This window comes from Rhinolophus ferrumequinum, chromosome 11 (assembly GCF_004115265.2).
Source record: "Rhinolophus ferrumequinum isolate MPI-CBG mRhiFer1 chromosome 11, mRhiFer1_v1.p, whole genome shotgun sequence".
Classification (NCBI taxonomy): domain Eukaryota; kingdom Metazoa; phylum Chordata; class Mammalia; order Chiroptera; family Rhinolophidae; genus Rhinolophus; species Rhinolophus ferrumequinum.
In genome coordinates, this window is record NC_046294.1 from 59,181,442 (window position 1) to 59,198,201 (window position 16,760).

General features: G+C 35.9%; 1 protein-coding gene across 1 annotated transcript; it reads left to right on the forward strand.

The window, feature by feature from the left end:
- The first annotated feature begins 4,067 nt into the window (after nt 1–4,067).
- Nucleotides 4,068–4,593, forward strand: LOC117030509 (signal recognition particle 9 kDa protein). Its single transcript, XM_033120622.1, has one exon. The coding sequence runs from the start codon at nt 4,157–4,159 to the stop codon at nt 4,415–4,417; it is 261 nt and encodes an 86-aa protein (XP_032976513.1). The 5' UTR covers nt 4,068–4,156; the 3' UTR covers nt 4,418–4,593.
- The last annotated feature ends 12,167 nt before the right edge of the window (nt 4,594–16,760 follow it).

A 16,760-nucleotide genomic window follows, 5' to 3' on the forward strand; every position in this document is an offset into this window, starting at 1 on the left:
AGTTAATCCCCAGCACGCCACACTCCACCTACCCCCACTAGCTCCAAGCAACAAGTAGATTAACTTTCTGTGGATTTGCATTTTGGGGTATTTTGGGGTATCATACAGTATTTGTTCTTTTATGGCTGGCTCCCTTCACTTAGCATAATATTTTCAAGATTTGTCAATATTACAGAACGCACTAGTAACCACTTCTTTTTATTGCTGGTATTTAATGTATGGATATAGCACAGTTTATCCATGTATCAGTTGATGAACATTGGGTTATTTCCACTTTTTAGCTATTATGGATAATACTGCTATGAGCATTCCTGTACAAGTTTTTACGTGGGTCTATGCTTTCAGTTTCTCTTGGGTATATACTATAGTGTGGATTTAACTGGGCTATATGGTAACTATGTTTAACTTTCTGAAGAACTGCTAAACTGTTTTACAAAGCAGTTGCCCAGTTTTACATTCCTATCAACAGTGTAGGACGGTTTCAATATCTCCACGTACTTGGCAACATTAGGTATTGTCTCTCTAGATTGTAGCCATTCCAGTGGGTGTAAAGTGGTATCATTCTGGTTTTGGTTTGCAATTTTCTGATGACTAATGATGTTGAGTATCATTTCATATGCTTACTGGCCATTTGTTTATGATCTTTGGAAAAATGACTATTCAAATCCTTTGTCTGTTTTTTAGTTGGATTGTCTTTTTATTGTTGAGTTATAAGCATTCATTATATGAGGTCTGACAATAAAATTAACAAACTCTTCTAGAAAAAGTGCTACATACCTCATTGCTGAATATCACTATGACCACCTTTGAAGTATTCCCCTTGGGAAGCTATGCACGAACGCCAGTGCCTAGTCCATCCTTCAAAGCAATTTTGGAACTCTTTTTCTGGAATGGCCATCAGAGCTGTCATTGTATTACCCTTGATGTTCTGAATGTCGTCAAAATGTCTTCCTTTCAATATTTCCTTTATCTTCAGGTAAAGAAAGAAGTCATTGGGAGCCAAATCAGGTGAGTAGGGAGGGTGTTTCAATACAGTTATTTGTTTACGGGCTAAAAACTCCCTCATAGACAGTGCCCTGTGAGCTGGTGATGTAAGAGCCATGAATTGTTGGTGAAAAGTTCACGTCATCTAACTTTTTCATGCAGCCTTTTCAGCACTTCCAAATAGTAAACTTGGTTAACTGTCTAGGTGGTACAAATTTATAATGAGTAATTCCTCTGATATCAAAAAAGGTTAGCAACATCATCGCAAGAAGTTCTTGAACTTAATTGTCAGACCTCATATATTCTGGATACAAGTCCCTTATCAGGTATATAATTTGCGAATACTTTCTGCCATTCTGTAGGTTGTCTTCATTTATTTGATGAGAGTATGAGTTGCAACACAAAAGTTTTGATTGTATTCCAGTTTATCTTTTTTCTTTTGTCACTTACGCTTTTGGTGTCATTTCTAAGATACGGGTTCTCTGGTGAATCAGACGTTTAGGGAAGAAATTATACAGGTTATCTACAATCTACTAAAAGATAGAAGCAGAAGGAATACTTCCTAACTCATTTTGAGGCCAGCCATCACCCACATATCAAAACCAGACAAAGATATTACAAGGAAAGGAACTATAGACCAGTTTCTCTTATGAACACAGATGCAAAAATTCTCAACAAAATATTAGCAAATCAAGTCCAACATTGTATAAAAACAATTATATACCACAACCATGTGGGATTTATTCCAGGTATGTAAAGATGGTTCAACATTTGAAAATCACTGTAATCCATCACATCAATAGACTAAAGAATTAAAAACTACATGATGATATCAACAGGTGTAGAAAAATGTTTTGACAAAATCCAACACCCATTCATGATACCTCTCATTAAACTAGGAATAAAAGGGAACATTTTCAACTTGATAAAGAACATCTCCAAAACTACAGCTAACATCATATGTAATTGAAAGAAACTAGAAGCTTTTCTGCTAAGATCAGGAACAAGGTAAGGATATCCCCTCTCACCATTCCTTTTCAGTATCATATTGGATGTTTTCGTTAATGCAGTAAGACAAGAAAAGGAAACAAAAGGTATGCTTTTGTGATTGTGAAAGAAGAAATAAAACTGTCTTTGTTTGCAGATGACATGCTCATCTGTAGAAAATCTGAATAAATTGACCAAAAAAACCGAACTATTAGCTTGGTGCAAAAGTAATTGTGGTTTTTGCAATTATTTTTAACCTTTTAAACTGCGATTACTTTTGTACCAACCTAACACTAAGTGATTATATCAAGGTTGCAGGATACAAGGTTAATACACAAAAGTCAAATCACTTTCCTCTATACTAGCAATAAGCAAGTGGAATTTGAAATTAAAAAACACATTACCATTTACATTGACACCCCCCCAAATGAAATAGGTATAAATCTAACAAAATATGTACACTATCCATATGAGGAAAACTACAAAACAGAAAAGAAAGAAGTAAGTGGAGCTATTCCATGCTTATGGATAGGAAAATGCAATAGTGTCAAGATGTCAATTCTTACTAACTTGATCTATAGATTTAGTGCAATTGCATTAAAATCCCATCAAGTTAGTTTGTGGATATCAACAAACTGATTCTAAAATTTTATTTTGAATTTGTATAAAAGTTTATTTGAGCCAAACTGACAACATATGCTGGGGAACAAGATCTCAAATGCTCCTGATTCTAAATTTCATATGGAGAGGTAAAAGACCCAGAAGAGCCAATGGAATATTGGAGAAGAACAAAGTTGGTGGACTGGTACTGTCCAATTTAAAGACTTACTCTAAATATACAATAATCAAGACAGTGTGGTATTGGCAAAAATAATAGACCAATGGATCAGTGAAACAGACTAGGGAGCCTAGAAAACGGACCCTCACAAATACAGTCAACTGATCTTTGACAAAAGAGCAAAGGCAATACAGTGCAGCAAAGATAGTCTTACAACAAATGCTAGAACAACTGGACATCCACAAGCAAAAAAAAAAAAAAATGAATCTAGACACAGAACTTACATCTTTCACAAAAATCAACCTAAAATAGATTATAGAGCTAAATATAAAATACAAAACTCTAAAACTCTTAGAAGATAACAGAAAATCTGGACCTTGGATATAGCAATGACTTTTTAGATACACCAAAATCATGATCCATGACAAAAATACTTAATAAGGTGTTAGCAGTCATGGAGTAAGGTTCTGTTTTCCTGCTCCTAATAGGTTATTTTCTCACACACTAGATGTTTATGGAACTTGAAGCTGTTTTCACTAACAGGTCCAATGAGTGTTCCAAAGTCATAGATTCCATAATCAGGGAGCCCGCATTTGGCCTTTGGTCTAGTTAACTCTCTCACCTGTTCACTGCACAGCAGTGGAGGACCTCACTTCACTGCATACGCCATCAGGTGACAGAATATTTCAGGAGAGATCCTTCATATTTCTTTGTCTTTTGGACAAGACGCTCTTCATCCGACAGGGTAAACAGGTTTTATCCTCTAGTTTCTCTTGGTCTCATAAATTCCTTTGTATGAGGTACTCATTGGATGCATGCAGGTGTTCTTTCTGCTCCCCCCATTTGTCTCTGTAGGGAGAGAGGTTCTATACAATGGGGGACAGCAGAGGAAGTCCATTGAGTGCTTCCTAGCTGCAGCCGCTTTTCTCCTACAATACCTCAAATTAGTGTGCTATTACGCGGGTTAATTTTCATTCCAGGATTATCTCATCTCATCTACATTAGAAATGTCTAGTCTTCCTATTGACATTTACCCCTTTTCTGTTTTTCACTTCAAAGGACTCTCCCATTAACTGCGTGTGGCTTAAGCCACCTGACTGACTAAAGCTAGGGTTTAATCCTCAAGTTTATTCCCTGATGATGGAGTGGGAGGATGGGTAGCCTCATTTTATGCCAACACTCTAGTCTGCAGTTGAGTTGTTTTACAAACTTGTAAGCAGACAAGACCCCAGATAGTGACTTGGGCTAGTTTAAAGAGCAGGGAGGGGCCTGCTGGGCGCTGTATCGGGTGGAGGTGGTGGTAGTGGCGGTGGTGGGAGCTAGGTGCCTAGGGTAGTAGGTGGGCCGGGTTGCGCCGGCTCTGGTCCCGACGGTGCCTCCTTCTCCCATTGCGCCGCGGGGCCCACGATGCCGCAGTACCAGACCTGGGAGGAGTTCAGTCGCGCGGCCGAGAAACTCTACCTCGCCGACCCTATGAAGGCACGTGTGGTTCTCAAATATAGACATGCTGATGGGAGTTTGTGTATGAAAGTAACAGACGATTTAGTTTGTTTGGTGTATAGAACAGACCAAGCTCAAGATGTGAAGAAGATTGAGAAATTCCACAGTCAACTAATGCGACTTATGGTAGCCAAGGAATCCCGCAGTGTTGCCATGGAAACAGACTGAAGGGTTTGAAATGAAGACTGTTTGCCATGTTCTTAGAAGTAAATGTCTTTTGACTTTGAGACCGAAAATACTTTATGTAACTAAGTGGGTTATTCAGAAGACCTGAGATCATTTTTTTGTACTTTTGTTTGTTTGTTTTTGTTTTCTTCTCTTTTTCTTTTTGTACTTTTTTAAAAGTGTTTTAGAGAGCTAGGAATGTAAATGCTTTCAGTTAGAAAGCCTTTATTTTTGGAAATTGAACAAGAAATGCATCTATCTCGGAAACTTTGCAGATTATTTGATCCAAGGCAAAATATATTATTATTTCTTTTGGTAAATTTGTATCAGTAATTGAAATTGAGATGTCAAGGAAAGCATATTCTTCCTTAAATTTAGTATATCCATCTTTAAAAAACATTAAATGTAACCAGTTTTGCTGGATTAATAGATTTCTTTTAGAGCATACAATTTGTGCTGTTGATGACCACCAAATATATAACTAGAATTAACTATACAGCAGTATACTGATAATGTACAGTAGTGTCTCGATTGTACCCCAAAGTAATTAGGAAAACCTATGCTTTACCTTAAACTTTCCAAATTTAAACAATATTTTTGAATATAAAGGATTCATAGTATTATCTTGTTGAGCAGACTTACTTTGAATCTAGTTTTCAGTGCCCAAAACACCGAACAGTTCCTTTAAATGCACGAAGAGAACGATCACTGATGGACTGAAAGCACCATATTACAGAAATATTTGCCATATATTTCCAGTTTCTCAGAAGGGCTATGGATTATGTAAACTGTTAAACCTTTGCATACCTCTCACCTCCCTGCTCATTTCGCTCTTTGCTTAACCAAAGTGTTAAAGCATGACTGGTACAACTTAATATTTTCCATTAAACCAAAAGTATGATATTATTTGATATTTAGCTTATATTTGTAACCTGAATGTAATGTTCACATGTTGATTCGTACATTAAAATATTTTTTGTTAGGAATTTGTCATGTTGAGCAACATTTTAAGATGGAAAGTTCCATTAGCTGTTACAAATTTTGACATGTTTCAGAGAGGTCAGTAAATAAAATGTTATATGACTATAAAAAAAAAAAAAGAGCAGGGAGTTACGACGAGGATTAGGAAGCTCACAGAGCACTGGGGGCTGGGAGACTCAGACTTGGACACGGGCAGGAATCGAGGGGCTGTGGGGGGCTGGGCATTCGGAACCCTGACAATTACAAAGGAGGATCGTGAGGAAAGCACGCCACCTGCAGTGCGTATATCCCAGACTTTCCTGTTGTCTCTCTGTCACTGGCCCAACAGTCTGGGCCCTTTCAGAAAAAGCGTGTGATAACAGCTTGGGTCACATGCCCCTGGGATCTGTTTTCTTCAGCTTTGGCAATGGAATGTGGTCACCAGGAATTAGTGCCCCACCAAAATTACACACAGTCTAGATGTGTAAATTCCAAAAGGAAATCTGGATGCTCTTAGGGCAGCCAAAACAAAGCCATTGCCAACCAGAACTGTGTTTTCAATGGACCCGTCGAAATGCAGGAGAAAGGGATTCAGAAGTAAGGACGGGAGGAAATGGGGAGGAAGGTGAAAAAAAAATTGGAGTAGGTGAAGGAGCAGGAAACATTTCCTCAAGAAAAATTATGTTTTGGCAAAGGTACATCTATATACAAGTCATCATGGCTTTTTTTGTCTAACATGATTGTTAAAGCTCTGATAGCTGAGAGCTTGGAAAGCACCTCTTGGTGACTTACAAGTACAGCCATCTTCTTTCACCACCAGATGGTGCTTTAACATACAGTATGTTAAACTGTACATAACATACAGTATGTAGTATGACATGGGACCTGGGGACATTCCCAAACACCTGCTGTTTAAAAAGTGCTTTTGTGTAATAGTCATTCAAGAAATATTGAGTTCCTATTGGAAATGAGAAATGTGAGCCCAGATAACAGACACCTGTACAGATGCGGAGGGCACGGTTTTAATAAGAGCTGAGACTTGGGCACCGGTACGTGATAGAAATTAGGAGGGGACTTCCCACTTAAGAACAACTAAAGAGGTAGAGAGGCTTGAGAAAGCACAGTGCCATCTACTAGGAATTGCAAGTGGTTTCTAACCTATGTCATTTTCCTTTTCCTAGAAGAACTTCTTTTAAATTTTTTTGTAAGGCAGGTTTGCTGGTGATGAATTTCCTCAGGTTTTGTTTTTCTGAGAAAGCCTTTATTTCTCCTTTACTCTTGAAGGATAATTTTGTCATCTCGATTTTGTATCCTATAACCCAGATTTGGAAAAGTGAGCTGTCTGTTCAGAATAACTACTCTGACTCTATTTCACTGCTTCTTTATCCAATTCTTGTTCTCCAATTTCCCCCATTTTCTCATCCTTTCTTTTTCTGTGGTAGAGCTCTGTTGGAACAGACTCATTGCAAAAACAGGTGTTACATTCAAATACTCTGAATCCAAAATGTTTATAGAACAGTTACATTGTATATATAAAATAATATGAAAAAGTCCATATACTGTAGCGCTGATGTACTCATTCTGTTTGTGTCTTATTTTATGATTTAAACAGTTATTATTTATTGTCCTTGTGATATGTCAGATACAGTGTTAGCACTTTACATATATTATCTCAATCAATCCTTAATACAACCTGGAGTTATTATGATCCCCATTTTACTAATGATGAAACTAAGACTGAGAGAAATTAAGTAGCGTGTCCAGGGTTTCCAGAATAGAAAATTAAAGGCCTAGAGGTTAGTTTTTCATGGCTGTTTTTTTTTGTTGTTATTGTTTTTTTACATCATCCCGGTCTCTGTTCAAATGTAATCTCGGAGAAACCTTTCTACAGTAGCCTCCTCACCCTGTGTCCAGTTGTCATGCCTTATTTTTCATTGTAGTACCTACTTTACATTATTTATATTTTGTTTTCTGTATCTCCCACTAGACTATGATCTCTGTGAGGGCGGGGTCTTGGTGTGTTCTTTACTGTTTATTGTCCCACTGTGCAGAGCAAAGCCTGCCATATAATAAGGAACTCAAAAATTTTTGTTGAAAGATGGACTGTCAAGCCCAAATTCTTAGCCTCTATGCTATCTTGTGTCCCTAGATAGGATTAAGAAGGTTTAATTGTTAAATGCCGTGATACCAAAGAGTGGGCTGCACAAAGCCTTGTGCTTGCAATGTGTCAAATAATATGTGCACTGTTGGCCCATAGTTTTAAAAAATTAGAGATTAATGTACATACTGTAAAATAAATCTTAAGCATGTGTATTTTTTACAGATGTATATACTTGTGTAACCATCGCCTAAATCAAGATGCAGAACATTGTTAGCCCCCAAGGAAACTCTGTGTTTCCTTCTGGTTGACACCCCATTTTCCAGAGGTGAGTTTTCTGACTTCTGTCACATAAATTAGTTTGCAGGTTCTTCAGCTCCATATAAATGAATATATAGTTTTTCTCTTGTGTTTCTCTTCTTTTGCACATCATAATATTTTGGAGATTTACCTATGTTGAGCATATCAGTAGTTTTTTCTTTTTTTACTGTTGTGCCATATTCCATTGTATAAACATACCATAATTTGTTTATCCATTCATCTGTTAATGGATGTTTAGGTTATTGCCAGTTTCTGGCTGTTAGGAATAGAGCTGCTGTAAACATTCTCGTGAAAGTTTTTACAGACATACACACTTGATATGTTATTTAGGTGAGGATATACTTAGGAAAGGAATTGCTGTATCATAAGGTATGTTTAACTTCCTTTTCTGAAATGTGCCTGTTCAACTATTTTGCCCATTTTAAAAGATTTCTTATTGACCTGTAAAGTTCTTTGTATATTATGGATACAATCGTTTATCAGGTATATCAGATATATGTATTGCCAATATATATATTCTCCTAGTTTGTGATTTGCCTATTCATTTTCCTACTGATGTGTTTTGATAATAGAAGTTCTTAATTTTAATGAAGTCAGATTAATCAATTTTGTCTGTTAAGGTTAGTACTTTTTCTGTCATGTCTAAGAAATCTTGGCCTACCCCAGAGTTGTCAAATTACTCTGTTTTCTTCTTGAGCTTTATTTTTTAGCTTTCACATTTGGGTCTATGATCCACCTTGAATTAATTTTTGGGTTTGGTGCAAGGCAGGGCTTATTGTTTTCCCCTATGAATACGCAGTTGTTGGAGCACCATTTAATGACAAGGACTATTGTTTCCCTGCTGAACTGTAGTGATACTGTTGTCAGAAACCAAGTGACTCTCTAAGTAGAGGTGTATTTTTTTTTTTTTTTCGGGAGGGCACAGCTCACAGTGGCCCATGCGGGGATCGAACTGGCCACTTTGGTGCTACCAGCACCACGTTCTAACCAACTGAGCTAACCAGCCACCCCCTAGACTCCATTTTGTTACACTGGTCTATGTGTCTATCCTTACACCAATACTCCAGGTCGTAATTACTGCAGCTTTACAGTCTCGAACTCTGATAGTGTAAATCTCCCAACTTTATTCTTCTTTAAGATCGGATATTTTAGGGTTCTTTGCATTTATTTGCATTGTATAAATTTTAGGTTTATCCTGTGAATATCCACCAAATAAATATTCCTGCTGGGCTTTTGGTTAGGTTTGCCTTAAAACTATACATCAAATTGTGGGAAATTGACATCTTATCAATACTCAGTCTTTTGATTCATAAACATGATACAGTTCTCCATTTATTTAGTCCATCTGTATTTTCTCTCTATGGTACAAACACAGTATTTTGTAGTTGTCAGTATTAGCCTTATGGAACTTGTCTTAAATTTGTTCTAGATATTTGATTCTTTTGATTCTACTCTAAGTGGTATTTTTTAAATTCCATTTTTTTCTGATCATTTTTTGCTGGTATATAGAAATATAATTTTTTAAATACGTTGACCTTTTATATAGAGAGCTTATTGCTAAATTTACTTATTGATTCTAAGAGTTGATATATTTTCTTTTCTTCCTTTATAATCATGTAATATTTAAATGAAAACTGTGTTACTTTTTGTTTCCAATCGTATACCTTTTATTTATTTTTCTAGTCTTACAGCACCATCTAGGGCTTTTCCAGCACAACGGTGAATAAAAACTGTGAGAGAAAACATTCTCATCTTGTTTTTGATCTTGGGGAGAAAGCTTTGACTATTTCACCATCCAGAATTATGTAGCTGTACGGTTTTATTACTATATAACCTTTTTAAGATCAAGGAAATTTCCTTTCATTTCTACTTTGTTGAGGATTTTTTTTTTCTTAACTCGAGAATGCTTGTTTTATTAAATGTGCTTCCTTTACCTATTGATAGGATCGTGTTTTCCCCCATTGCTTTATTCTGTTAATGCTGTGAATTACACTGGTGGACTTCAAAAATTTTAAGCTATCCTTTTATTCTAGAGTAAACCCCTCTTGATTATGATGTAGTATGTATTTTTAAATTATTTTTTATTATATCTTAAGTGATGAATTAAAAGTTTATATAAAAATAGTAAGCAATAGACATGTCCTTACATTAAGAAAATTGAAAACTGGTAATCCCCAACTTAATCAGTTTTTGCTTCATGTATTTTGAAACTGTTATTAAGAGCATTAATGTAATAGAATAATAGGATGTACTAATTAGGGTTTTTATGTCTACTGAGTTGACCTTTTATCATGATGAAATGACACTCTTTATCTCTGGTAACATTCTTTGCTCTGAAACCTAATTGGTCTGATATTATTAGAACCACTCCAGTTTCCAGTTGATAGATGTTAGCATAGTATACTTTTAGTCACCCCTTTAGTTTTAGCCTATTTGTTTGTGTTTAGAATGTGTAACTGTGGTTAATGTGTTTCATAACTTTGGTAACTTTTCAGCCACTGTTTCTCAAATGACTATATCTTTTTTATTCTTATTCGCTCTTCCCTCTCTCCCTAGAACTTCGTTTGTCTCACATTTCTCTTACTCTGTTAGGTTCTTTTCACCCATCTTCCACTTTGAGATTCAATTTAGATAATTTCTTCAAGTTCATTAATCTTGACATATGCTGTTTGTTCAGTCTGCTGTTAAAACCCTCCAACAAGTTCTTAATTTTATTTTACTTATGAATTATTTATTTAAGCTTACTTCCTCTAAAACTCTGGGTTACTTTTTTTTAAAATTAGGGAACAGTGTGTTTTTCCAGGACCCATCAGCTCCAAGTCAAGTCATTGTTTTCAATTTAGCTGTGGAGGTCGCACATCACTGGCCCATGTGGGAGTCGAACCGGCGACCTTGGTGTTATGAGCACTGTGCTCCAACCACTGAGCCAACCGGCCGCCCCTGGGTTACTTTTTTAAAAATTTTCATTGAGATATATTTTATATACAACAAACTGCACCCATTTAAAGAGTATGCTTTAATGAGTTTTGACTGTGGTATAATCCTGTGAAACTACCACCACATTCAAGATACAGAATGTATCCCTCACACCCAAAAGATGTCTCATTCCTCTTTGCTGTTCATCTCTTCTTCTTATCCTGACCACAACCAATCACTGATTGGCTTGAGTTACTCAAAATTAGTTTGCATTTTCTAGAAATGTATATAAATGGAGTCAAACAGTATGCATTCTTTGTGCCAGGTTTCTACCAGTCAATATAATGATTTTGAAGTTCATCCATGTTGTTGCCTCTATCAGTAAGTTCATTCCTTTTCATTTACTGAACAGTATTACATTGTATACTACCTGTTGTTTATCTATTTACCATTTGGTAGACACATGGGTCATTTCAAATTTTTGGTTATTGTGAATAAAGCTGCTATGAATATTTGTGTATAACACTTTGTGTGAACATTATGTTTTTATTTTTCTCAGTTGAATACTTAGAACTTGAATGGATGGGTCACATGGTAGGTGTATATTTAGCTTTGGAAGAAACTGCCAGTTTTTCAAAATACATTGAACCACTTTACAGTCTTACCTGCAGAACTAAGTTCCAATTGCTTTACATCTTCACCAACACTTGGTATATCAGTCTTTTTAACTGTAGCTATTCTAATGTTGTAGTGGTATCTCTTGTGGTTTTAATATGTGTTTCCCTAATAACCAGTGATGTTGAGAATCTTTTCATCTGCTTATTGGCAATTTGTATATCTGCCTTTGTAAAATGTATGTTCAAATATTTTGCCTATTTAAAAAAAATTGAGCTGTCTTCTTATCATTGAGTTTTAGGCACACATACATAAAACTCGTGTGTGTGTGTGTGTATACATATACATATATATGTATATATATATATATATTCTGTATACCACTTCTCAGATATTTGTATTGTGAATATTTTTTCCTGTTCTGTGTCTTTCCTTTACATTTCTTAATGGTGTCTTTTTAAGAGTAAAAGTTTTAAATTTTGATAAAATCCTATTTATCAAATTTTTAACTTTAAAAAAACTTTTTTTTTTTTAAATTGGGAAACAGTGTTTTTCCAGGACCCATCAGCTCCAAGTCATTGTCCTTTAATCTGGTTGTGGAGGGCGCAGCTCAGCTCCAAGTCCAGTTGCCGTTTTCAATCTTAGTTGCAGTGGGTGCAGCCCACCATCCCGTGCAGGAATTGAACCGGCAACCTTGTTGTTGAGAGCTCGCGCTCTAACCAACTGAGCCATCGGCTGCCCCGATTTTTAGCTTTTATGATTCATGCTTTTTGTGTTCCCAGGAAATATTTGCTTAACTTCAAGATCACGAGATTTTTTTTTCTTATATTTTATCCTAGAAGTTTTATAGTTTTTACTTTTAGATTTAGATCTTTGATCCATTTTAAGTTAATCTTTGAGCATTGTGTGAGATGATTTGGCAGACCAACTTGTCACCTATTACCTAAAATCACCTACATTTTAGTTTTTTTGAGTATGTTTATCAATAGTCTCCATTTAAAAAAAAAATAGTTGAGGTATTTGTCTGTAGAATATACATTTTGTTTTGCCTGTGCAGAATGGTATAATATAATGGTGAAATTGGACGAGTAACTAGAATTTTGGGGAGCCAAAAAAATCTTTCTCATTTTAACTTTTCCCATTGCTTCTTTAAGTATAGTGGAATTCCCTCTGTTGGCATTACCCTCATTATTCCTATTTTACCAATAAAAAATTAAGGCTTAGACATATTAATTTTTTTCAGTCATACAAATTATTTATGCTAATATCAGGTTTGAACTCAGGTCTTCAAATGCCAGATTTTCATTTTAGCATACGTGAAATGGAAAAAAGATGCAAAATGTTTATAAAAGGGGCAGGTCAGATGAATATGGCATAAATATTGTTTCTATTCATAAATAAATAATGTTATATATACATGGGTATCACTATCATATTTATTATTCGTTGAGGTCACATCTATGCAACATGGAAAAGTCTTATTGTGTGACTTTTATCCTACAGATAGTGCAGGCAGAATAAGAAGTGTGCTATCTATCCATTACTTGGTATGGTGTATTTTTAAATAGTCTGACTCGAGTTCCTATATTTCTTCCTTGGTCTCAAGATCATTCTATAACTTACTCTCAAAGGATTCTCATTTGTCACATTAGTTATCTTTCTTCAGTGGGATGTATCTTGGCTATTTCATCCATCAAACGTTTATAAACAGCTGTCACTCTCAATGACATTCATCATCCTGTGGCCAGCCTTCCCATAGCTAGATTTATCCTTTTAGTTATTTGGTAGCTTTCCCTCACCTCTCTCAGAAATTTCTGATTACAGTTCAACTTTGGTGATATGAGTGGCCTGCAGGATAAGGTGTTGCCTCTGGCCACTGTGTTGAACGAGCACCTAGTAGAAGATTCAGAGAAGCTGCAGGAGGCAGTCCGACAGGAGCTGGAGAGCTGCAGGCGAGGCCGCTGGGCCACGCGTACACAGTGAGCCTGTGGATGTGTCCGACCCTACGGTAATCTGCAGAGCGTAAAATTGTCTTTTGCTTTACTTCTGCCTTCCAAATCTCACACAAATTTCTCTTTTCACTAACCCTAACCTAGAATTATACAGGGAAGGGAATTCTGGGAAATGCAGTTCTGTCTTAGCTAAGTTGACATGGAAAAAAAACCCAAGTCCACTTCTGCATAAACCCTTGATAGACAACGGATTGAAGATATGCATTTGGTATATTTTCAGTCTGTCTCGGTTCCCAAGTACTTCTCATAATGTAAGCACCTCACAGTGGTGAGTGCAATTCTACTATTTGGTTGAGTATTTCAAGCAACACTGGTTTCCTAACCGTAAGCCGACCATTTCATTACGTGCTCACCTGAAGAAAGTGATCTGATCCAATGCTGGAGGGAAAGACTGGCTGTGTTGGGTCTGTGAAGCAACAGATGGTATGTGGGTCTCCCACGTGGTGCCTTCCTAAGAAGGTATTCCTAGAGTAATTTTGCCCATATCCAATTTTCAATGTACACTTTAACTTTGGAACCCAATCCTGGTTTTAAAACCTTCTTTAATAACTATTTGTTAAACGGTGACTGTGTTGTGTACTCTTCATGTGTAGGGATATCCTACTGCTGTATTTCTCTTAGCAAATAAATACCAAAGTGCTCGACACAAATGATACTCAGTAGACGCAGGTTAAATTATTTATTGCAAATTTTTATTTCTGATCTTGTTTCATATCAAAACAAGAGTATTGTAAATGTTTTCTTTTTCAATAGGTTTCCAAGTTGCCCTTAATATAAGCCACTGAATATTGTGGCCTGGGGCTTTGGGGCCTGGGTAAAAGTGACTGCCTATTCAATGTGGCTTTTGCAAGGTGAGTTGGAGCTTGCAGAAAAGTATATGTAAATTGAAGTACTTTGGCAAACTTTGGCCCAATTTATTTCCTTCAGTGCTTGCATAAATCCCTGTACTCTGCCTGTACCCACCTTGCCCCCATCTCTCTTTCTTTGGTAAATTAACTTTAAAATTTTAAAGTAATTCATCCTCTTGGTTAACAGTAGATAAAGGGGAAAAGTGAACGTAAAAATTCTGTGAACGCCTCCACCTTCACACACAATTTCACACTATCCAAAAATAACCACTGCTAAAATTTTTGTGTCTCTTTCCTCAAATATTCTATGTATTTACAAACATATATAGGAATATGCATGTATACTTACATATGTATATATATTTGAAACAAATAGGTTGTATTATTAATACTATTCTGCAATAGGTGTTCACTTAATATATCGGGAGACTTTTAAAATATCGGCACATAAATGTACAGCTTTCAGCAAACTCTCAAAAATGAATTCCAAAGTATGGATTTACAATTTACCTACTTCCCTATGATAACTATTTTAGGTTAACTCTAAGATTTAGCATTAGAAACAATATTGTATATACATGTATCTTTGCGTGGGTCATGCAGGAATATCCAACAAGTGAATGCCTAGCAGTGGAATTGCATGGTTTGCCTGTGCTTTGTTAACCGAAGGGTAAATATTTTCAGGATATGTAATGTTTATAGCTCCTTGGAAGTTGCTAGTAAACACAGGGTCATATGTATTTCCACAGTCTCTTTTGTCAAGAGGCCTTTGACAAAAGGAAAAGAAGATTGAAAGATTGAAAGTCTTTATTATTTGTAGCTCCTCCTTTGGCCACTTACATTTCACTAATAATTAGCAGTCATTTATATCCATCTTCGGAAACTGAAGACAGCTTTTCTAGAGACTAAAAGTGTCATCACCTTGTTTAATTCAAAATCTAATCTATTATTCTAAGAAATGAATATATTTCTATAATTTCCTGATTATCTGAAGATAGAATGATAATGCTGATATTGCCACTAAAAATTAGCTGCCCTGACAGTTCTTGTCAAGACAGTGTCTCAGAGGGATTGCCCATTGCTTGCTGCTGATCCATTCAACAATATTCTCTGCTCATTTCCCCAAAGGATTTGAGACAGCTTTCTCCACAAGGACATGTGCTTCAAAATTAAACACCATCAACAGACTAAAGGACAAGGGCAGGTGGTAAAAGGGAGAATGGGAGGAAATTATTTTTCTAAGAAACTAGCTTAAGAAAGGCCCCAAACTTAGTTTGGACCTTCTTAGTAAACAAGATAAAGAGGCTGAGTTATAGAGCTTGCCATGTTTTAGCACAGAGGTTCTCAGTCCTATTAGATACGATGTTTTTTTCAATAACAAATATTTTGTAATGTTTTGTTATTATCCTGAATGTATTATCTACCCATACTATTTAAAAATGAATATAAAGTCGTAAATCTAGTATAATAGAGAGATTAAAGGTAAGTAAAATAATACATATTTTAACATGTACCGGGGGTGCCAAAAAAAATGTACACATTTTAAGAGTTGTTATCCATGTATTACTTTTGAAGTTGAATTGAATTATAGTAGCAATATGTAATATGACGTTTGCTCAAAAGATGGCATTAATCAATGATGTTACAATGAATGCTAACATCATTCATTGTATTGCAATTTTAATACAGTCTTTTCCTTCCTTAAAATGTGTATACATTTTTTTGGCATCCTCTGTATATGTACAGGTATGACTATGCTGGAAGGCAAAGGAAATCACCACATGCCTCTACCTATAGGAAGAACCACAGTGAATGTAACAGCTACAAAAGCAGCATGGGTCGGGTAGGTTGGCTACTCAGCTACCACCAGCCTCACCGATGGTGACGATACAATTTTCCTAAGTGGTGAAGAATTCTTCTTAAATCCTGAAAAAATGCATAATCTTTCCCCAATTTATTTGGAATTGAGTTCTTAGGAAATTAAATGATACTGAATTTGAGCAAAAACTTCTTCGTATTTATAAAGTGGATTTTTTCCTAGAGTCATAAATAAAACTTCTTTGTATTTATAAAGTGGATTTCTTCTAGGCTCATAAGTAGTCTTTTCTTTTTTCTTTTTTTTTTTTTTTTACACGGAAATCTGATGAGATGTTTAAAAATGGTACAGAATGTGGAACAATCTTGACTGTGTCGAACTGTCCCGTACATTGAAGGCGGTTGAGCATCCCTGGTTTCTGTTCACACTAAGTGCCAGAAGCTTTCCTCTTCTACCACCACCACTGTGACAACCAAATCTGCTTGGCATTGTCTGTTAAAATCACCATTTCCCATGACCTAGCAATCTACTTCTAGTTACATGCACAGCAGAAATGAGTACATATGTGCATCAAAAGTTTTGTTCAAGAATGTTTGCAGCAACATTATTCCTAGTAGTCCCAAATGCAAATAACTCTAATGTCCCCTCGGTAATGCAATGGATACATAAATTGTGCCATAGTCATACAAAGGAATCATTTCATATGCAACAATGAAAATGAACAAATGGTTACCACAGAAGCCATGGAGGAATCTCACAA

What these genes read in the sequence shown, in the direction of transcription:
- LOC117030509 (XM_033120622.1), top strand. Translation starts at nt 4,157, where the DNA reads ATGCCGCAGTACCAGACCTGGGAGGAGTTCAGTCGCGCGGCCGAGAAA.